Source organism: Corvus kubaryi, unplaced genomic scaffold (genome assembly GCF_017639235.1).
Source record: "Corvus kubaryi isolate FWS band 111438036 unplaced genomic scaffold, C.kubaryi_AGA036_p1.0 66, whole genome shotgun sequence".
Classification (NCBI taxonomy): Eukaryota; Metazoa; Chordata; class Aves; order Passeriformes; family Corvidae; genus Corvus; species Corvus kubaryi.
Genome location: NW_024582054.1, coordinates 24371673 through 24394176, shown reverse-complemented (window position 1 = coordinate 24394176; position 22504 = coordinate 24371673). Strand labels below are relative to the sequence as shown.

General features: G+C 45.0%; 1 protein-coding gene across 1 annotated transcript in view; it reads left to right on the top strand.

Moving 5' to 3' along the window:
- The first annotated feature begins 52 nt into the window (after positions 1-52).
- CCDC85C (coiled-coil domain containing 85C) overlaps positions 53-22504 on the top strand; it is a 110838-nt gene continuing 88386 nt past the window's right edge. The window contains exon 1 of the mRNA XM_042047638.1: positions 53-1191. Coding sequence (XP_041903572.1) covers positions 480-1191 — 712 coding nt within the window. The 5' untranslated portion in view covers positions 53-479. The remainder of the gene's footprint in view (positions 1192-22504) is intronic.

Below are 22504 nucleotides of genomic sequence, written 5' to 3'. Positions count from 1 at the left end.
GAGCAGCGGCGGAGCGGGGCAGCGGCGGCGGTGCGCGGTCCCCGCGGCGGGCAGCGGCGGGCGGGCGGGAGAACAAGTGGCCGGAGCGACCGGGAACGGTGGGGCGGCCGCCGCGTAGTTGTTTTGCCCGAGGTAAGTTGGCCGATCCCTGCAGAGGCTTCGCTTGGAGAGTGCAGCGCTTGGCTCCCGGCTCCCTGTCGCCCCCACCCCCCGGGGCAGGGGGGGCACCTTTTTTTAATTTCATTTCCCCCTCCTCCTTTGGTTTGTGTTTTCTTTTTATTATTATGGGGTCTATGGGGGAGCAGAATTTCCAATCCGGCGTTGCTCTTCTTCCTTGTCCAACGCTTAACGGAGAACTATAATATTTCTTCCCCGAGATGCTGCAGTGAATTTTAGTTCTAGGAAATCAGGCGAACAAAATCATCCGAACAACCCGAACCATTTGTTACCCTGTGAGAGCAAACGCAGCCTAGGCACAGATGATGGCAAAAAATTCCTTGGAAGGGTCTAAAGAAGACCTGAGCAAAATTTCGGAAGAGGAGATGCTGAGATGGAGCAAGGAAGAGCTGGTGAAAAGACTGAGGAAAGTGGAGAATGAAAAGATGAACTTAATGGTGGAACACGGCAACTTGATGAAAGACGTGAACCGGCGGCTGCAGCTCCACCTGCACGAGATCCGCGGGCTGAAGGAGGTGAACCAGAAGTTGCAGGACGACAACCAGGAGCTGCGGGAGCTCTGCTGCTTCTTGGACGACGACCGGCAAAAAGGCAAGAAGCTGTCAAGGGAATGGCAGCGCTTCGGGAGGCACACGGCCAGCGTGATGTGGAAGGAGGTGGGCATGTACCAGCAGAAGCTGAAGGACCTGGAGGCGAGGCAGGAGACCCTCCTGCGGGAGAACGTGGAGCTGAAGGAGATGGTGCTGATGCTGGACGAGGAGCGGAGCGGGCCCGGCTCGCGGAGCTCCATCGACAGTCAGGCCAGCCTGACCAACCTCAACGGCGGCTCGGCCACCAGGGACGTGGGGGACGGGAGCAGCACCTCCAGCACGGGCAGCGCGGGCAGCCCCGACCACCATCACCACCACCTCCACCACCACAAGGCCGGCGACAGCAAGGCCGGGGCCATGCGGAGGTCTATGGATGATCTGTCCGCGCCCCTCCACCACCGGAGCATCCCCAACGGCCTCAATGGTGAGCCCCTGCCCCCTCCCCTGCCCCCCGTCGCTGGCCCCCGCCACCTCCCCCGGCATGTCCGGTCCCTCTTGGCGCTGGGGTGAGGGACTCCGGGGGAGGGGGCTCCTGACCATTCCCAACCCTGTCCATCCTTGGTGACCTCTTTGGCAGTGCAGCCCCGGGGAGCCGGGGAGGGGCACCTGTGTGCGGGCTGTGTGTTATCTGTGTGTTGACTGTGTTATCAACGTCCTGGGCTGCGGGTTGGAGCCTCTTTTATTTCCAGCAGCGTTGGTGTTAGGTTTTGTTTGTTTGTTTGGGTTTCTTTTTTGACAAAAACCAGCCTGAGTTTTCAGGGTTAAATAAACACTGGTTGTGTTCCCACTCTTCCTCTTCTTTCTCTCCCCCTTTAAATATTTTGGTTTATGTTTGGCTTGTTTGTGTGCTAGTTTGATAAGATTGATAAGGATGGGATGAAATCTTGGAAGCATCTGATGAAAGTGCAGGTTTGTCCCACAGAGCATCACCTGTTAGCTCCACAGGACAGGCTGGCTGTGAAGTGCTCAGCAGTTTTTGAGAGGTGCAACTCAGCTTTTCCCTGTCTCTGCTTCAGAAAGAGGAGTTTTGTTTGTAGAGAAGAGATTGCTCTCGAAGGGACGCTGTACTCACAGTTTTGTTCAGGCTAGTCATTGAAGTTAGAAACAAGCTCCACAATGAAATTGTGCCAAGCCTCCTCTGGCAGTTCATATTCAAGCAAAGTTTCTCCTGTTGTCTAATAGTGATCAGGCATTAAAATAATATTGGAATGTCTTTAAAATGGAGATTTTTCTTAATCTTTCAAAACCAACAAGACCAAATACGTTACTTCTAGAAGGAGTAGTGTGGTCAAGAGGGTTCAGTAGGAATCAAACCAGGCAGCAATCTAAAAATTCTTGTATGTAAGACTACTTCTAGTGTTCTTAGTCCTCTTTTCCAACCAGAGAGGACTATTTTCTGATTGGGGTGCCCTTTTCCCTCTTCTAAGCACACAGAGGGGAATGAAGCCCCAGAGATTGGCTCTGATTGATGTCAGCAGTGAATGTCTGTACCTGATAACCATGCTTTCAGCTCCCAGAGCTTTTGGCAGTCCTTTTCTTTTTGGTGATTTGTGGCTAGTCTTTATGTCCCAAGAGACCTGAGGGCATGGAGGGTTGATCAACTCATTTCACAGGTGGTCATCCATGAATGTGCTGTTTGCAGTCCTGTTGCCTCAGCTGTGTGTCTCAACTCACAGCTGGAGAAGTTCTGGCCACCTTGCCCAGTAGTCAGGGATTGCTGGTTTCAAGGGTGATCCAGTCACCAGACAGTGCAGGGTACAGCAAACATCTTTACATATTTGGTGTGGATTTTTTTAGTCTCTCTCTTGTAGAGCTGTGTAAATCAGAAGTATCTGGTTTGTAAATCTGCAGATAGCTTCTTGATGTGACTTGACCTTATTTTCATAAAGCATTGCTCTCCACAGAGGCTTGGAGAGCACATGACAGATACTGAGCATGCTGTTGTTGTTTTGGGACAGAAGGGCTTCACCGTTCTGGTTTGTGAACCTTAGACCATGTCCCTTTTAGGTATTGGTAACTGAATAGGACAAAGGCAGTTGAATTAATCTGTTAACTCAGGGCTCTTGAGTATACAAAACATCACCAATACCTTAGAGCTGTCCTTTAAATCCGGGGTGAAGGCACACTGGGATACTTCACCTGGGATTCAAAATCGTCCCTGTCAGCAGGAAGAGGAAAGTCTCTGCTTGCAGAGCTCGGTCCTCATTGCCCTCCTCAAGCGCTGTGTGTGGGACTGTGCCCAGCAGCGTCTTTTGGAGGGGACTGAGATCCAAGTCTCATGTCCTACCCTATGTAGGGTAAGAGTAGGGAAGGGTGGCAGAGCCGCTGCACACACGTGTTTCCATGTGTGCCTTTGCACCCCTTCTCATTTGCCGTATCAGAAGGAGGAGTATGGGCTCGAGCATTTCAGACGTGACCTTTAGGTTTTAGTGACTTCTGGTTCTGGGGTGCCTGTGGAAGGTGCTCTCTGTGGGAAGTATTGAAGCTCTTTCCTGTGAACCTGAGCGACTTCAATTCTGAGGGTGCAACGGATATAATTAGCGCTTTTAAAGCTAATAATCCTGTAAAGATGTAGACAAGCCTGATCTCTCCACTTAGGTAGTGAAGCTGTAAAATGACTTGAATAGTTGTCATTCTCAGATAGCATCGGTATTCAGCAAGGCCATTTCCCTGACTGTGCCTTTGGAAATGCCTCTCAATACATATGCAAATGCAGGGCTTATCAGGCCCCTTATTTGACTGACAGCAAGAAGTCTGGGAGGGGTGTTTGCCTGGGACCAAGCAACAATTCTGTTAAGCCTGTGACGGTGTAGAGGAGCAGGGCAGGAGCAGGTGAACATGAAAAACCACTTCAGTGAGTCAGGTGGATGGTGGAGCTGTCACGGAGCAGCCCCGCAGTGATCATCCTGCCGTGTCTCCTGCCCCTGTCCCTGCCTTCCGCGCGTGCAGCCGAGATCTCAGCCGCTTTGTACTCTTTTCTTGGTGAGTTGTTTTCCTCAGGGATAAAACAGAAGGAAGGCAGAGGAAAGAGAGTGCATGGCCCTTCATTGTTTGGTTGTAAGCTTGGGTCTGGTTTGCTGTTTGTCTCATGTCTTTAAAGCACTGGAGAACTAACCAGTGGGTGAAACAGATACTGCCTGGCCAGCTGAGTTAATACTGAAATGAACAGCCCAGTGTGCTTTCATAGGGAGAGGAGGTGGCTGAAAGGGATGCAGTGCAGAATTTAGCATCTGTAGTAAGAACACAGCAGAAACCTTGGGCAGCTGGTGGGAGCAAGGTTGCTACTTGTGAGCTGCTTGCTAGAGCATTTTTTGCTTACGGAAAAGCTGGAAAGTCCTGAAATTGGGAGCTGGAAAATGCAAAACTATACCGCCCCTGCTAGTGGTATCTATTGAGCTTCACTTGTTAAGTGCTTTTCTAAAGGAGTCAGGAGTATGGTGGCTGTTAAAACACTCATCGGAAGGTAGATTCTTAATAGAATCTTAGCGGGCAAAAGTGGGTGAAATGTTTCTCATTTTCTCTTCAGCAATCCATGGAAGTGAGTTGTTGAACCAGGGCTTGATTTATTTGACCAGTGACCCACCCCAGTGTGAGGTGATGAACTCTAGATTTGTAAGGTGAATTCAGAATAAATGGTGTAAGTATAAAAAACAACCTCAACCCAACTGGTGGTCCACCTTTGCTTCACTTTTCTGAAGTCTATTTACTTATGCAAGTTGTCTTTTGGAAGCTGATGATTATTCACTCATGGAAGATAAGATAATAAGTATAACATAGCGTGAAAATGGCTAATATTAGCTGACATGTAATCCTGCTTGTTCTGAAAGTAAGAGGTATGGCCATTCTCTGTGTGCACTGGGACTTGGGCTGTGGGACAGGGGCACCTCCAAGCTGTGTGATGGGAACTGGCCAGTTGCCTCTGTATTGATATGCCACAGTTCTAAGCCTACCCAGATCTAGGACAGAAATTGATACTCAGCCACTGTGTGTGCTTGGGAGTGCTCTGGCTTTCCTTTTTGTGCATGGTGTGGATCTCTGTTGTGCACACAGTCTTTCTGCCCATCCAGATTTAGACAGCCCTGTCGAAGTGGCTGCTTGGCTTCTGACAGAATTAGGTTTAAAAAAAGAGAATAACAAAAAAAAAAAAAAAAAAAATAAAGGCAGGTGCATTTGGTGATGTTGATATTAACATGGCCTGGGGGAAGAAAAAACCCTCAGGTACCACAGGATATGTCCCTGGACTGTGAAGTATGTGGGAACATTGGGAGGAGTGACTCAAAGCTCCCTGAGGCCAGGGCAAGGGCTTCCACTGGTTTTAGCCTTATCTAGATCTGACTGGGACAACTGTTCATCCATCTGCAAGCCTGGAGGCATACAGACTCAGCTAGTGATGTGCCCGGGACAAAATCCTGTGCATACAGGCAAAGCTTTCAGGCTTTAGTTTTATTTCATGCCCATCAACTGAAGTTGTCATTAGAACTTCACCTTCCAGGTGAACCTTCTAGGTTCCCAAAATGGACTGAGTGGTTTCCAGTGTCTCTGACTTTGTTCCAGTTGGGTGAAGTGTTAATTATCTTTTTTTACCTTTTTTAAAAAATGTTTTGTTTTAATAATTTATTGAGAACATCAACAATTAAAAAGTGGTCAGAGAGGCCCAGAAAAAAGCTGTGGGTACAACAGAGAGCCTGTAGTAGCAGAGATGTTAATCTATGGCGTCTTGTTGCTGTCTTCTCCAGTGAAAGAAGAATGGTCTCTCTGGGTGAGGGGGTGGGAAGATCTCTAGTTCTATTGATTCCCACTTGTAGATGTCCACATATTTACCTAGAGGGTACAATATATTGCAGTTAAAATGGTGGCAGAGAGAAATGGCTGTTCCCTGGGGGTTGGTATTGATTGGTAATGCAGCTACTCTCTACTTACTTCTCTTCTTTGCACACCCTTTATGCCAAAATACTTTCTTTTATTAGTGTATTAATAATCAATATACTTATTATTTACTATGGCATATTAATGAGGCCTTTGAGATGAGAATATGCAGGGGCAGAAGCAAAAGATGAGGGTGATCCCATTTAATTTATCTCCGATATAGGCTGTAACAGCTGCATTCCCTTGGGCTTCCTTTATCCGTGTGGAAAAAGGCAGTTTGGTGTCATGATTTACGTGAACCATGTCTGCTTCGAAGAGAGCAGAACTGTATGCTGGTTGTGCTCCTTCTCTCTGCTGGTGAGGAAGAAGCCTGGTCAGCTCGTTCATATGCAGCCATCTAAAGCCAGATGAGATCAGCCCTGTTCCAGGTGTTGTGATGACCACTGTCCACTTTTCCTGTGCACCTGTCCTAGATCTGGTGAAAGAGAGGAAACCAACTTTCTCAGCAGCACTCAGATGTCACCTCTTTATAGTCCCCATATGGCATGGGCAGCCCAGGTCAGAAAAAGTCCTGTTCTCTGTGCTGGAGGCCTCTCAGAGCTCAGTGGCTCTTGACAAGCTTAAGCACAGGTTTGGTTACTTGACCAATTATTTTCTTTCTTATATCAAGAGCACTTTTCATCCTCTGAAAATGGCTTTAATGTTCTTTTTTTAATACTGCTGTTTTTAATGTGTTGGTATTTTTGGTGCTGTAGGCTGTTACATACAGACTCCTTGTGATTAAGACAGGAAATCAGCTCTGGGGTGGTACACTAGATAGATGTAAGACCTCTGGAGAAACACCAGTTTCCACCTCTGCTCTAAGTTCAATGAGTTCTGCTAATTGGCTTGTCAATGCTGAGGTAAGGTACAGCTTGAGTTTCTTGTAGCCAGTAGTCATTGGCCACTCATTTGAAGGACTGCCATGGAGTGTTTCATTTGAGGCATCTTTGTCATTGCCTACTCCTGCCTTCTTGCTGGGGCACTGTCTGTGTGCCAGCCTGCTTGGCTGCCAAACTTCAGGGTAGCTGGTGTCCCTGAAAACAAGCTTCAGGATGCTTAAATTAAAATTGGGCCATATCGGGAAATATATTCTCCATGGCAATGTGTTCTAATTTTGTTTTCCTCTCTCAATATTCTATAGACATATCTTATTCTCAGCTGTCCTGTTGAAGGAAAAAAAACTTGTATTGATTAAAAGACAATTTTCTATGGGCCGTTGATGGAATTATCCACTTAGTCTTGTTGAAAGCAATCAGAATAAGGGAAGTAAACTGTGTTGGTTACATGTAAATGATTTGGTCCTCTGGAGACATTTTGTCAAATAAAGCTGAGGATCGAATCAAATGGTGATCTAATGAAGTGGCAGGCATGAAAACCCAAAATGCAGCCCTGGTAGGTGTTACACTCTGTGTGTGTGGAGATGAGGGGTGTGAATACCAACACTGACAGAAGCATTGCATCTGAAAGATGAAGGGTTAATACTTTGTGGGGACAAGGGTGACTGCATCCATGTGACCTTGGGGATACTAGAGGCGTACCCTGGGAGGCATTGGGCTTTTTATCTGTCCCACGGCATGGCTGTGGCCTTGCTTGCATCTCACACAGACATATCCATGGCAGGGTCTGCTGATATTGTCCCAGCAGGCTGCCCTTGCTGCATCCTTCTGTACTGGGGCTGCCCTTCAGAGATGCTCTGGGAACAGAACGATGGACAATGGCTGATGGTAGGTGAGCTGGAGGTGAGGTGCTTAAACTGGCAAAAATGTCTAGTATACATCAGTGAGGCAAATGGAAAACATCTAAGCCCATTTAAAATACAGCTAAAATGCTTGAACCCGGAAGGCTGATGTTCTTTCCACACTCACACGCTGGCTTTAATGCATCCCACTGCAAAACACACAACATGGCTCGCCTGGAACAGGGAAGGTCTGGGAGCTGCACATCCAGTTTTTCTGCGAATTAGCTGCAGCTGGCTGGGTTTGCTTCTGCATTCTGTATTTTTAACCTGACTTTTTGTCTGCCAGCCAGAATTCATCCTGCCCTGTCGCCAAATGTCATCATCCCCTTGTGGTTAACTTGCTGCAATTCATGAAACACTTGGCTGCCATAAATAGTTATGTGCAGAGGTTCCTCTGCACGCGGAGCGGGCAGAAATGCGCAGGCAGCGCTGCTAGGCACTCGCACACGAACATGTCCACCAAGAGAAAGTTGACCCACTTCTGCAAATAGATAACTCCTGGCAGAAAAAGTAACACTGTCTCAGAGAATCTATCTTCCCCTTGCTTGCTGAATTGTGAAGCAAAAAGCAAGCCAGCTTCATCTTCTGAATTAGCAGTGATGTGAGCACAGTACTCCTCATTGAAACCAGGGTGTGTAAATCAGCCCTTGATCTGAGGAGGGCTTAAAATGGCCACAATTTGGTCATGATTTTTTTTTTTTCCAGCATAATGAAAGCTTTTGTTAGTGAATGAGGTGCATGGAGTTCAGGACTCAGCTGCTCTTAGGCATTAGGAAACATTTATCACCATGGCAATTGAAGGCTGCTGTGCAGGTTATTTCAAACACTTTTCTAGTGACTCATGTCTGGGTCAGGACCGTTTATGCCAGGTTACTTTAGCCCCTGAACATACAGGTATATATATCCTTCCTTCCCTTAAATTGTCTCTTGCCTTGCTATTTTGCCCCTCTCAGGGAACTCATTGCTTGTTCTGACTTATGTCTCCAAGGTGGTGGGTGGTGCCACGTGTTCACCTTGCTCGGAGACTCTTCTGTAAAGGGTCTTTGTGACCTCAAGTCCTTGTGAAGTAGGTTACAGGTTAGTTTTGACTGGGTTTGAGACTTCATGGATCTTGCAGTGAGATTGAAGCAGTCCTAAATCTGATGTGAGTTATCTCATTGTCTGCCTGGGCTCTCCTATGGGCTTGTAGGATGGGATGTCTCCTGTTTGCCTGGGGTGCCTGTGGTGGGAGGGCTGTCTGCAGTAGAGGGAGCACCGTCAGTGAGTGTCGGGCTTATGGCATCAGGGCTTTGGCCAGCTGCACACTGCAGTCACAGGGTGACACGCTAGCTGTCTTCTGTGGTTGTGTCAACGCTGGCTTGCTGGCAGAATTAGTTCAATCAAAGCTGGAGTGCTCTGAAAAGCCCTTCAGACTTTGCTGCATCCCCCGGCTCTGTGCAGTGACACTCAGGACTGCATGCTGCTGCCTTTTCCCCCATTTGATCCCAAGCTCCTCTGCTGCTGGGGCTTCATTCATGTATAAGAAGGTCAGTGGCATCTGAATGTCTGTGGGAGATGAATGATGAAGTGTGAGGAACAAATGGGTGGAGTAGGGCTCAGAGTAGGAAGCAAGAGGAGATACTTAGCTGCTCTTTCAAACCATTTCCAGGACAGTAAGATCAAACCATCAAACCGTCTGTGTCTGGGAGTTTGACACCTGTCCCTGCATTCCCAGGACAATGAGAGCCCCCAGGTGTAATGGGGAAGGCTGCAGAGCAGCTGCTTCTCTGTCCTTATGCTGTAGAAGAGCCATGAAGAGGAAAGGAGCGGGCAAAAGGAATACTCAAAGCAGAGCAGCAAAACCAAACCATTGTTTTAAAAAGAAGAAAAAAGATTTACAGCATTTCCAGTCCCCAAAGCGTAATATTTCTATGGAAATAGCAGGAGGAGGCTTGCTGTCAGTCTCTGATCTAGTGGGACTGACTAGATTTTGTTTGTTCTTCTCCACATCTTCCATCCTGGATCATCTGAAGACAGGTTGCTGTGCATCACAAATGCAAGTTTCCTGGTTTCTGACTTTTGATTAAGCTAAGCAGTCTCTGGAGGGCTGGCATCTATCTTTCATCTGCAGTTTTTTACTTGCTAAGGTACATTTCTCTCACTCTGTGACACTTACTGATATTGCCTTGTCCTTTCAATGCCACTTCTGTGACACTGTGCTCCCATCATCAGGCTGTGCACTGTTCAGTGGTGTGGTCCATCTCAGTGACCAGTGAAGTTACTGTGGAACACTGTTGGACTTGAATGAAATTGAGACTTGGACTCTTTACACTTGCTTTGGTATTTTTTTCAAAGGAAATCCAGAGTGTCTTTACTCTCCAAGGGAAGTAATCTGTCCTGTTTAGGCAATGTTCTGCTTGATTTTTGTGTTGTCAGAGGACTACTGCTGGTTATATACATGCAGGAATTTACCATTTTCATGTTGATGTTTTCACTGTTCCACCCCCCCAGAATTCTTCTTTTTAGTAGGATCTAATAGAATCGGCTCCAGGACAATCTACTTAAAAGTCTACTGTTTTCTGCCAGAGTAACATCGTCAGATGCTAACAGAGTATCAGTAATTAAAAATAACTAATTTTGGTTGATGCTGAATCTTTTCCAGCTCCTAACAAAGGTGTTAAGAAAATCTTATTTTTATGTACAGCCATAAAGGGCTATTGTGATGCACAGTATTCTTTTGTCTTCTTGGTTTCCTTGTCTTATCTCCCTTACTGGGATTTGCAGTCTCATATTTATCTATTTCCCAGCAGCTGAATATAACTTTGATCTATGCTTTGGATCTATGGAGCTTTTAATCCCTTTCCACTGAGTTAAAAGCTTGTTTGCTGTTGAATGTGATACATAGTTATAGGTTATATGATCTTCACCAGCGGCTCGTGCATTGCACAGTGATGGCACATTGTGAAAAACTCTGATAAAATGTTCCCTTGTTCATTTTCCTAATTGTAGCTGAAACCCAGCATGGGAGTGAGTCAGTCATTCACTCCTGGTCAAACTGCTGATACACCTGTCCTTTGCTGTTACAAATACCTCTGCATTTGCTTGCTTTATTTCAATTATTCATTCATTTCTCCGTGATGTTTATTTTTGAGGCTACAAACCAGTTGAGTATTTCAGTCAGTGCAGCAGCCTTTCCATATTTTGATTCTGATAACATTTAGAGTGTTTTCCTTTTTTGTCATTTAGCACCTTTTAAAAATAGGTATCCATTTTTTAAGCCTATGTGTTTATTCCTCTTTGATGTCCTGAAGCATGATATTATATGCCTTGTTTGTGGAGATCTTCTCTTCTGGAGTGGCTGCAGTTTCCACCTCAGGAGCAATCACGATTTTTGCAGCTCTGTTTTCCAGGCCATGTGGATGCAGCTGCATGTGTGTGACTGTATTCAACCATCTTCTGAAAGTTGTTCTTCTCGAGGTTTTGGTGCAGCTGTTTGCTTCCTGGATTCTGAGCAGTTTATTTGGAAGTCTCCCATGCTTGTCTCCTGACCTCTTGTAACAAAATGCAGTCCTCTTTTTATGATGTCAGTTAAGGCTATATTGTTTTAGATGTAAGCTTTAAAATAACAAAAGGATGGATGGTTCTGCAAGTTAGAGCACTGAACTGGGACTCAGATTTGGAGTGCTGTCACATTGTTACATAGCTTTCTGATGTAGTCTTAGCTAAATTATGTGATTTGTGATTGTCCTTTTATGCAACCAGGATAATATATTTCCTTTGTCTTCTCCAAGTTTTTTGTGGTTTGTTGGGTCATTGATAACATGCTCATACAGTGCTCAACAGAATTAGACCCTTACCTCAAATGGGGCCTCTGACCATTGCTATGATACCAGTGATAACAAACAGGTTTTGAGGTATACTGAACTAGCAAGGAAGGAGAAGTCTTTATAGTAACTCCACACATTGCTAATTCCCAGTTTTGGAGTTGCTTCAAATCCTGTTTCAGCTTTACTGGGATAAAAGCACTTTACATGTTGGGTTGCTTCCCTCTGTATTGTATATACTTCTTGGAACCACAGGATGATGAAGTGTGGTCAGTCTCCAGCCAACTGTAATAAACCAGAAACTTGTCAAATAATAATTCTCCAAAATGAGAAGATGAGCAAAATTAGATAAAAAGCAGTGTTTGCCTCTCTACAGACACAGACAAGTGCAGAAAGAAGATGCTGCTGCTGTGACAGCAACATGTTACCTTGATATCTTTCAGAGAGTGGGCACAGCATTTGTTATTTCAGCTCATCCCATCTATGTTGCCCAGTTGAGTATCATGTTATATATGTGTATTTAAAATGAAGTTTATTGTCAGCCTAGTGCAGTTTTGGCTGAGGTGAAGAATCACGGCTGTGAGGCAGAATGGTCCTTCTTGTCACGTTGCTCCCCGTGTCACTGCAAAGCAGTGGTGTCTTTGCTGTAATTGCTGAAGGCACCCTTCCTCTTTCCAGTTAAATTCTTACCTGATCCCTTGGTTGCTTTATTTCTGGTGCTGGTAATTCGGTAACTCCTAAGGAGTCCTGACTGAAAAGTCATCAAAGTCACTCTTGGGTGTGAACTCAGAGTTTCTTAACCACATGGGCTTTTATTTCCATTTGCGTGGTGGAATTGGGAGGGAGGATCTATTTGTCGGCGTATCACTGACACGTTAGGAGGGTGACAAGACCGCAGTAACTCTTCCTAGGCAATTATGTATGAAAGGTTGTCAGTGTCAGTAGTATGGGAAGTTAAAAGCCTTAATTTTCGTTTGGAATTGAAGCCCTAATGACTTTCCACTCCCACAGCTCATAAAGACCATGTTTCAGTCTCAAGTTGACCAAGAAAAGAAGGGGAGGGGACCTCTTTTATTTCGGACTTTTTTGTGCGAATTTTTAATGAAAAAACAGATTTATGAGTCACTGTTCTTTGTATAAAGATAATTACTGGAGTATGAATCTCAAAAAAGTGACATTTTATGACTTTGCCACTAGCCATGCATCGTGAGCTTCTGCTTTCTCTCTTTTCAATTACTTAAGTTAAACAACGTCTCAGTTTGAAAGGACTAATTTTATTCCTGTTTGTTGTTTGCCTTATACACTAAATATTTTCTCAATGTAAAGCTAAACAGCAGAGAGGGGAAGAGAAAGGATCATCCCGAATGAATGCTCTCTAATCATTCAAAATGGTGGGTGCAGATCCTATGGGGTTAAGTGAAGTGTTGTATTCAGTCGCACTCCTCACTTGCAGCGCAGTAAGGGAGAGAAACTGGATCACACAAATCCTTCTGTTAACCCTAGGAACATAATTAAGTTCCTCTGGAAATTTGTTCTTTTAAAATACAGCCCTCTGAACGCCTATGTTGTTTAATCTGTGCTTAAAAGTAAAGCTATGTTTTTGTTCACTTTGGTGTGTTTTGTTGTTGTGAGTTTTTTTTTTTCCCAAGAAATAAGGGAGCATTTTGTAACTCAGTAGCATCTGCTGCTTAACACAAGTGAGAGCTGAGGGCAGGAGTGTTGGTAGAGGTGGCATGTGCAGGTCAGAGTCCTGCTTTGGCTCTGTAGCAGCAGGTCAAGAGCTTGCACAGTGGCAAGTGATCCAGAGCATCTGTGTCTTTGTGGGTCCACCAGCGATACTGAAGGGCATTTTCTGTTCAAAGCACAGGTGCTCAGCATTTTCAGAGTATTAAATGTTCTGAGAGTGATGCAGGCTTCACTCTTGGAAATGGCTGAGGTGACTAGCTAATTTTCTTGGCCATGGGGCTGTGTTCTTGAGAAAGCATTGCTCCAGACTGTAAATGCCCTCTATCCATAACAGCATAGGTCCAACAAGTTTTCTGATCCCACATCTGTGGAGACAAGTCTGCTCAGAGACCTGCAAAAAGAGGAATGGATCATGTAAACAGCAGCTGATGCAGTTGTTGGAAAGGCTTCTATTTTTTCTTTCTTCTTGTTACAGCATTTTGGCAAGGTTGGACAGAGAAGGTTTCCAGCGGAAGATCTGCTGTCCTGTGGTCCAATCTGTGTTATTTGGATAAAAATTACAGGACTGTCCTTTAAAATTTTTTTTTATTTGGCAGTTCAAAGTGAAGGAAACACAATATTTTTGGGAAAGCCTTGGAATTGCCCCTGTAAAAGGAATGTTGTCTAAAAAGTAAAACTCTCTGACTCTGTTATGTTCAAGGTTGGCGATATTTGAATTTGATCTTCTTTTTTTTTAAAGGAGAGGTTCCATATCTGGATTTAAACCAAAACTGTGTTATGCACAAAGGGACAGGTTTCTTCTGTTGAAAACAACATCTGTAGAGCTGGAGGGAAGGGCTGGGCAGCATGGAGTATGTGTCCTAGCGTGGGGAGCCATGGAGGTGCTGACTTCCTGGAGCTGCTTCAGGAAGGTAGGGAGCAAGGGGGCAGCTGGGGGGAGAACTTCTGTCGAGCTCAGATGAACCTCTAATGCAGCCCTTAGGCTGAGCTGGGGGGAGATGGTCTCAGTGTGTGAGGAGTGGGCAGCAAGAGCTGCCTGCCTAGCTCAAGATGGGGTTGAAGACCACTACAAAGGGATGTGGCAGCAGCCGAAGGAGGGAATGGAGTCAATCACTGCAAAGAGGTGGTTTGGGAGCTAGCTGTTATTTTTAACAGCTGATTTCGTTGAACTGGGTTGAACTCCCTCCAGCTCAGCATTGATGATGGTGCCTGGAGCTATAAAGATTGTATTTTGATCAGCAAGTCAAAAGCAAGTGTACCACTAGTTATGAATACATTTTCAGAATTACAAGCAAAGGAGATCTCAGAATAATAATGGGCACAAAAAGTTGCCTGAAGGAACTGGTTTCCTTGATAAATGCTGGAAGAGGTGTAGACCCTAACTGTTGCACTCCTTCCCATATCAGCTTTTTAAAAATGTGCCAACAGATCTAGAATCTGAGTTTTGAACCTGTTAAAATCCTGACTAGACATGATGCAATATGGCAGGAAAACCAATAATGCTGAGGTTTTGAAAATGCAAATGGTTCAGTTGTAGATGTGTGATATGAGGAAAAAAGGGCATGTGTGTCCTGTGCTGTATATTGTTGACCCAGTTGGTTATTCAATGATGAATTCTGATCTGTATGTTTTGTATGACAGATCTGGGTTCTGAAATGCTGATGATTAGATTAAGACAGTGTAGTAAACCCTAATGGTGCATGAAGAGCTACTGCTGGATTTGCAGTAATACGTACTTTTCTGCCTTAGAACAGCATGAATAATACTTTATGGTTGTATAACTCCTTCCAGACAAGGAGTCTAGGAGTGCTTTGTAAACGCTAATGAGTTTGGCCTCATAGCATATTTATAAGCCTGAGAAGTAGCATTATTCCCCTTTTTTTATAGTTTGGATGTTGACTAGCCTAAGCATGCAGAGAGCAGGCAGCAGAGCTTTCATCTTCTGACCCTCAGTCCTGGGCCTTCTCTGCAGGACTCTGTAGGCTTCCTAAGTGTGTCTGAGGCATGCTCAGAAATTTACTGCAGATTCATTCCAGAAAAGGGGTTGGGTTATTTTGCAAACCTCTGGGTGTCCTTTGTAAAGCATAAAGCATTGTAATTATTTGGTGATAATTTCTTGCTTGCCTTTTTGTTCTACAGCAGCAGAGATTGAAACTAATCCTGTACTGGAATGAAATCAGATTGGGCATTATGATTCCTTGCCCAGAACAAAGAGACTTAGTTAATGTGAATTCAAAATTCTGTTATCTTTACATGGAAGTTGCAGGTGGGTAAGGAATGTGAGGTCAGAAGGATTGGGAGCAGATAATTGCCCGTGTCAAAGGGCAGTGAGAGTGATGCCTGTGAAAAATGCCTTGCAAAGTAGGTGGGATCAAACACTGCAATAGGCACACACAGATTTTTCCTTAGCAGCTTCTTCAGATGTTCATCCCAGAATGTCTGCATTATTTCTACATATTTATGTAGTAGGATGTTCTGCAACATGAGCACCGTGTGGATTGTAGATAAATGTTACAAATTTTTTGTGTGTGAGTTCAGTGTTCGGTGACACATGCTTTAAAGACAGCTCTAGAGGGATAAGTCCCTCTTTAGCAGTGGGATAAGTATATGCAAGCACACATTTCACATAATGCTTTCACACCCCTAACCTGAAAAAACTGCTCCCAAATCTCGCTGCTTTTGCATGGACTGGAGACCAGTGAGGATCCCAGCAAAGAGTCTGTAAAGTTCTAGATGTGGAGGTGGTGATCTTCATGATGTGTTTGTTAGAATCAGCAGCATTTCTGGTCTCATAGAATCATAGAATAGTCTGGGTTGGAAGGGACCTTTAGAGGTCATCTAATCCATCCCCTGCAATAAGCAGGGACAACTTCAATCACATCAGGTTGCTCAAAGCTCCATCCAAGCTGACATTTCTAGGGATGGGGCATCCACCACCTCTCTGGGCAACCCGTGGCAGTGTTTTACCACCCTCATTGTAAAAAATGTCTTCCTTAGATCTAACCTAAATCTACCCTCTTTTAATTTAAAACCATTACCATTATCCCTTGTTGTATCCAAAAAGGCCCTAATAAAAATTTTGTCCCGTCTGTCTTATAATCCCCCTTTAAATACTAAAGGCCACAATGAGGTCTCCCAGGAGCCTTTTCTTCTCCAGGCTAAACAACCTCAAGTCTCAGCTTTTCCTCTTGGAGAGATGTTTCAGCCCTCTGATCATTTCTGTGTCTCTCGTCTGCACCTGCTCCAACAGGTCCATGTCTTTCTTTTGTGAAATTGTGTTCAGTGTGTTGCTGCACTTCAGAGCTGAAGTCAGTGTCACTGAATCAAGTGCCATTAAAGCAGTTGCCTGTTCCTTATGACCGGACTGTTTTCATCTGATTCTGGTGTATTAAATGCTATATTGGCATGTGACTTCTTCCTTATCTGGCTACTTCTGGAGCGCAGCTTAGCCTTAGCTCTTCAGCACAGAACAAAGGCTTTCCTGAAACGCTGTTTGCACATGGCTACAGATAGAAACCGCAGGTGATTAGCAAGAGGTTTTGGCAAGTCATGCAGATACACGGGGTATTTCAGCATGTGACGTGGCATCCTTGCAGAGCTGGGGGCAGGAGCATCCTGTAGAGAGGCTCTTAGTTGACTGTACAGTGCTTAATCTTTCTAATACACCCCATAATGTGTAGTGGAAGATCTAGATAATGCAAGAAAACAGTTATTTATCTGGGATTAACCTATATAAAACATTTCCATTGAGGAGTAACTAGGCCAGAATACCATTCAGTCTGATGAGGAGTAGCTGAGGGACCTGGGGAAGAGGAGGCTCAGGGGAGACCTTATTGCTCTCTACAGCTACCTGAAAGGAGGTTGGAACAAGGTGGAGGCTGGTCACTTCTCCTAGACAACAAGGAATAGGACATGAGGAAATGGACTCAAGTTATACCAGAAGAGGTTGAGTTTGGATATTAGGAAAGATTTCTTCGGCAAAAGGGTTGTCAGGCGCTGGAACAGGCTGCCCAAGGAAGTGGTAAAGGTGGCATCCCTGGAGATACTTAAAAGACGTGTAGATGTGGCAGCTGGGAATAAGGTTTAGTGGTGGACTTGGCAGTGCTGGGTTAATGCTTGAACTCAATGATATTTGAGGATCTTTTCCAACTTAAATTATTTAATAATTCTATGATCCTATGAATTGCAGTGTGGTACATCATGTAAAATCAAAGGAGCCTTTGTAGTTCCTTCAGTGAGTGGACATTGGCTCTGAATTTTGTCTTAGTACTGTTTTTTTTTTGGTTTGTACCCCTTGACTTCAGCTTAGTACTACGGTCTATGTGTATTGATGTTCTTGCATTTAAAAAAAAAATGAAGAAAAAAAATCAACTTTATCCTCCCAAGCACCCAAACACACCAAATAAGGAGAGCACAATTAATATCTTTTTGACAAACTCTCAGGTTGGCTGGTTACCAGTACTCCTTATGAAGAATAGCCTGCCTGCTTTTCCAAATTCTTGCTCTGTTAGTGGTGCATAAGGCATTTTCCTGAAGATTTATTATGGTAGGAGCTACAGAGTAATCCTTGGTAAATAGATTTATACATGTGACACTCTACTGAATGGGAGATTTATACTTGGCTATTCCATTGCTGCTCATTACCATATGATGTTTCATTGAATGCAATTATATGTCTGCCTCTACTCTTTGTAGTCCAGAAAGGTTTCACAATATTACTATCTTCCTCTGCTCAGCAGAGCCTCACAAAGAGGCGCTTTGCCATCTGATGGATGGGGTTTGCGGGTGGCTTTGTCCCTGGCAGGCCTGGATGTGTGAGGGAAGGTGGCTTTTGGCTGCTAGCAAGACTCATGGAGCTGTTGTGCTGAAGGTGTTTCAGAAGTTTTGCTTAACTTTGCCTGAACTCTGAGAGATTTGCATTGCAGAACTGACCTGGTCTTGTATGTTGTTAGTTGTGAAGACCCTTGTAACTCCTACACCTCTTAAAGAGGTGTAGGTCTTTCCTCTTGATGAATTTAGTGTAGCATATTCATTACACCAGCTCAAGATCAGAATAGAGTATTTTCTCTGACACTAGGAGGATGATTTAGATTTTTATTAGCTGATATTTTCCACCTAGTTTCTTTGGCCCATATTTTACTGTTTACTGCCATTACCTGCTACATTTTTAATCAGAAAGCATTAAATCAAAATATTTTTTTTCCTGCTTTGGAAATCAACACAATGTAAAATCTTTTCAAAACTGTGCCCTAAAGCAATGGAATCTGCTAGGTATTTTATTAGTATAGATATTTTGGGAGACACCTTGACTACACTGAGGTCTGTGGCAAAACTTTCCTTGGCTTTGAAAGGACTGGGATTTTACTTCTTATTTTCTGTTTGCCCGTAACTTTTTGTCCCTGGCTATTGCATATTACATCTTTAATGATTTCTCTTCAACGTGGCTTTTATAAACCATGACCTTTTTTGTCCACGGTCAAGCCCTGTGTTGCTGCACCCCTGTGCTTGGAGACCTCATTCATAAACATCCCTCCAAACGCGGCTCTTTATCCCGTGTCCAGGGATGTGAGAGAATCCCAAACAATAGCGAGGCTGAGACAAAAGCCGGCATTGTGGAGAGGGCGCTGGGGCGGGAGGGCTGAGGGGCCCGGGAGCCTTGCTGGGCTGGGACCATTGTGCCCGTAATTGGATTTCTGCTGGTGGTGGCCGGTCAGAGGGAGTGGGACCCACCGGGACCCACCGGGACCCGCTGCAGTAACCCTGGCAGGGATTGGAGGAGGCAGATGACCTTTAAAGTCCGTGTTGTTGAGCAAGACCTAATACAGTACAAATGCACCAGGTTGCAACTTTATTAGTGATTAGACACAGAGATAAGCCTCAGCACATTGCCTAATCTGCAGAGTCTAATTCCAGGCATTGAAGCCAGGGATGCTGATGCAGACCGAGCGCCTGTTCGGGCCGAGTGAGCTGGAGTGACTGCAGAGACAATGAGAGGGAGTTTCTGAGTGACCTGGGTCTGGGGCAGGTTCTGATCAGCCCCTGCTGTGGGGGGTGCTGGGGCAGGGAGGCAGGCACTGAAAGTATGGAACTGGGGACAGAGTCATGCAACTGGTGACTTCAAACCCAGCTGAACATTTGGAATGGCTGGTCAAGAGTATTCATATTGAGTAAGGACTGCTCCTTTCTGACAAAAATAAAGGTGCAAGCTACAGCTCAAAGTGACTTGTGGAGTATTTAAGAGGGAAACAAGCTCTTCCATGTTTCATTTTTTCCATCTGAGGCTGTTCCTGGTGCTATTCTGAATTTTTGTAGTCTTCTTTTAGATGTGGCCTCCCTTTCCTTTGATCCAGGATAGTGTCTTAGGTGGGTTTGGCCTGTGGTGATTGATCCATGGTGGGTGTATTAGTCTGTGAATCCTAGTAATGTGTCTGCATGAATGGTGGTGGAAAATGTCAGAGGTTGAAGACAAAGACGAATCACCATAGGCCAAGGGCTAAGACAGCACAGCAAGTATGATGCTGTGGTATGCTCTGTTTTTGGATTTCCTCCAAGGACTGCTCTTTGAGGAGCTTTGGCCTCATGGCATGCTGCAGAGACCTGCTGCTTGGTGCCATCCTGTAAGCACAATGTGGGAACCTCCAGTTGGATCGTACGCAGATCTTGGGCTGTGCTACAAATATAGGCATTGAAGTGTTTGGCAGATTCACTCTGCAAATCCAGACAAGCCCATGCAACCTTAACTTTTAAATCCATGGCTTGGAAATCTGCCTCTCAGAGCCACTGCAAACTCCCTTGTCCTGGACTCTCTTGGTTGGCATCTGTCTTGTCTTCAGACCCACCTAGACAAGTACACAAGTAGGATCTGAGAAACCAGCTTGCTAATAGCCAAACCCTCAAAACTTTGTTGTTCAGAGGAGCTGGTTTTGACCTTTATTTGGGCAAACTGGTATTAAACTAATCCCACCCAATCTCTGTAGTGACAGGGTGACCTATTTCTTCTTAATCTTGTAAAATTATGTTGTTAAAGTTACTGCATCTCACTGCTTTTGCCCCTTGCCTCCAGGCAAAACCCATTTGGGATTCCTGCTTCTCTAGTTTTTCCCTTAGCCTTTCCTAACTGTGTTTTGACTTGTATTTTGGAACACCTGGCTCTGCATTTGGGACTGAAAAGGGGTGAGAATCTTCATTTGCTGTAAGGGAAGTATGACTGGGCTAACATTTACCCCCAGGCAGTGGCAGGCCACAGAAATTACCTAGGAGAAACCAAAACCTCATCTTTGCGATGTTAAATTTTTCAGTTTGTTATGGGGGAAGTCAGAGATGTTAAATTCTCTGATTCTCAGAATTGGGAAGTGACCTGGCCAAGGCCTAGCTGTAGGCGAGACCTTGGCAGGTCCCAGGTCAGTGCCCCTGTCCCTGGGAGAGCACTTTGTTGGGCTTCTGTGTCAACTTCCCTGCGGCTTTGCATTGTTTTCCCTTTTATCACCCAGCCAGGGCTTGTTGTCGGACTTTTGCCTCCGGAGTTTTGGAGAGGAGCCACTGACTTCCCCTTCTGTCCAAGGCAGCTCTGCATTAACTAGTCCTCTCCTCTGGCTAAAAAGGTGTAAATCAGGAGAAGTTTCTGTTGCTTTAAGTAAATGTTGGACTCAACCTCATTTTGTGAAGTCAAAATCTGTGAAGAGCAAACAATACAAACTGCATGTCTGGTGGCAGGTGGCCTGTCCAGGCCATTTGGGCATCTTCCCCTCAGGTGTAAAGTGGATATTGTTCCACCAACCTTGTGTTTCATGCATCACCTTCCCTCAGGACAGGATTACACTTTGTTCTGGAGGTGCTTGGAGAAGGTGAAGCAGGAGCTGAAGTGGAGAGAAGTTGTACAGCCCACAATTCATGGCTTGTCTGTGGTGGTTGATACGTGTGAAGGTTTCCTGGACTGATGCAAATTTTGGCTTTGTATATCTGTTTTTGTTTTCTGCTTGCACGCTTTGCTCCAGAGCAGTGTTACTGCTGCTGTAGACACCTCTATGCCGTAGCTTCTGCTGGAGCTGATTAGAGCGGGATTGCACCTAAAGCCTTAAGAGAAGCCTAAAGCCTGCTGCCTCAGAAAAGGGGAACTTCTTGTTTGCTCTGTTGTCTTAGAAGGTGGTGGTGTGACTTCTTCCCACCCACTTCCTTGGTGGTAAGGACAGCAGAAGCAAAAGACACTTGAGATAACAACTTGTATTTTCCCTATGAGCAAGCATTCATGTCCTGGGAGGAGGTTCAGTGAGCAGCAGGCTCCTCACTGCCTGCTGGCAGCTCCTTTCTGGGATCCAGGGGTGCTGCATCCTCTGCTGTCAGCCCTCTGCCACCCGCGGCAGTGGGGGTTCCCCGGCACCGTGGGGTTGGGGGAATACTTTGTTCACTAATCTCCAGACAGTGTGGCCTTAGTTAGATAAATCCATGCTTATAGGCAGCTTTCTGGGGCTCATTATAATACTAATTCAGTTGAATTCCTAATCAGAGACCAGTGATTTCGTGTGGGTATTGGAAGTCGGTGTAACTTTCTTAGGGTGGAGGAATCATCCACTGAAAGCTGCTTTGGGGGCAGAGGCTGAAATGAGATTGGAATCTAAAAAAGGATGTCTATAAAATAAAGCATCCATTTTAAGTGTGTTGTATAGCTGGTGTATTACTTCAGATCAGCCAAGGTTTGGCATGATTATTTTAGTAGACTTTTTTGTGTGGAAAAATGTCCATAGGTGAGGAGATATGTCTACTTTGAAATACTAGGAAGGACAGTTTTCAAGCCCAAATCCAGCCTTTCTCCTTTGGTGTAGGTGAGAGGGCTGCTTCAGATAATTGAATTATGATTAAATAAAAGCAGGTTTCAAGAGACAGAGAGAATCCAAAGCAAGCCTTGCCTGACCTCTTGATAACTGTGGAGAAATCCAAGCAATATCCCTCTTTGACCATTCACAGTTAGATATGTCCAGAACAAGCAGAACAATAATTAATTATAGCCCATGTATTTTAATTTTGTAAATGGGAAGAAGTGATCTGTCCACACTGTACCATGTCCTGGTTAGGTTTATAATCTCTTCTATTTATATTGCCTCTTATGTTTGAAAGGGCTGCATTGGAAGGGCTTAGTTCAGGGAGTGTTTGTGCATGTATTTTTATGTTGGTGTTGCACTCTATCATTGCTCTAATGGATCTCTGGGGAATGTGATACAATAGTTAATGCCAGGTATGCTGTTAAATAATAGCTCTTTCAGGAAGGAAGTGAAGAATAATTTATGTACAGGAAAACAGAGCAGGTATACAGAGAACAATAAAAACAGGTAAGCTGTGATTTCATTACAACACTTGAGCCAAAAGTTGCTTGAGCTCTATGATGCCTGCTGGTACCCTCCTGCATGCTTCCAGCAGTGACAGCTCCATGAGGATGCTCCATGGATGGCCATTGGCCAGGGCTCCAGGGGATTGAACACTCAGGATGACGCAGTGGGGAGTGGGCCAAAGCCTGGAGTTGTTCAGCCAGTGCTGAACACCAGCAAAGACATGCATTCAGCAGCCCAAATGCAGTGTCCTTGCCCATGCACTTCCAAAATCCTGCACCA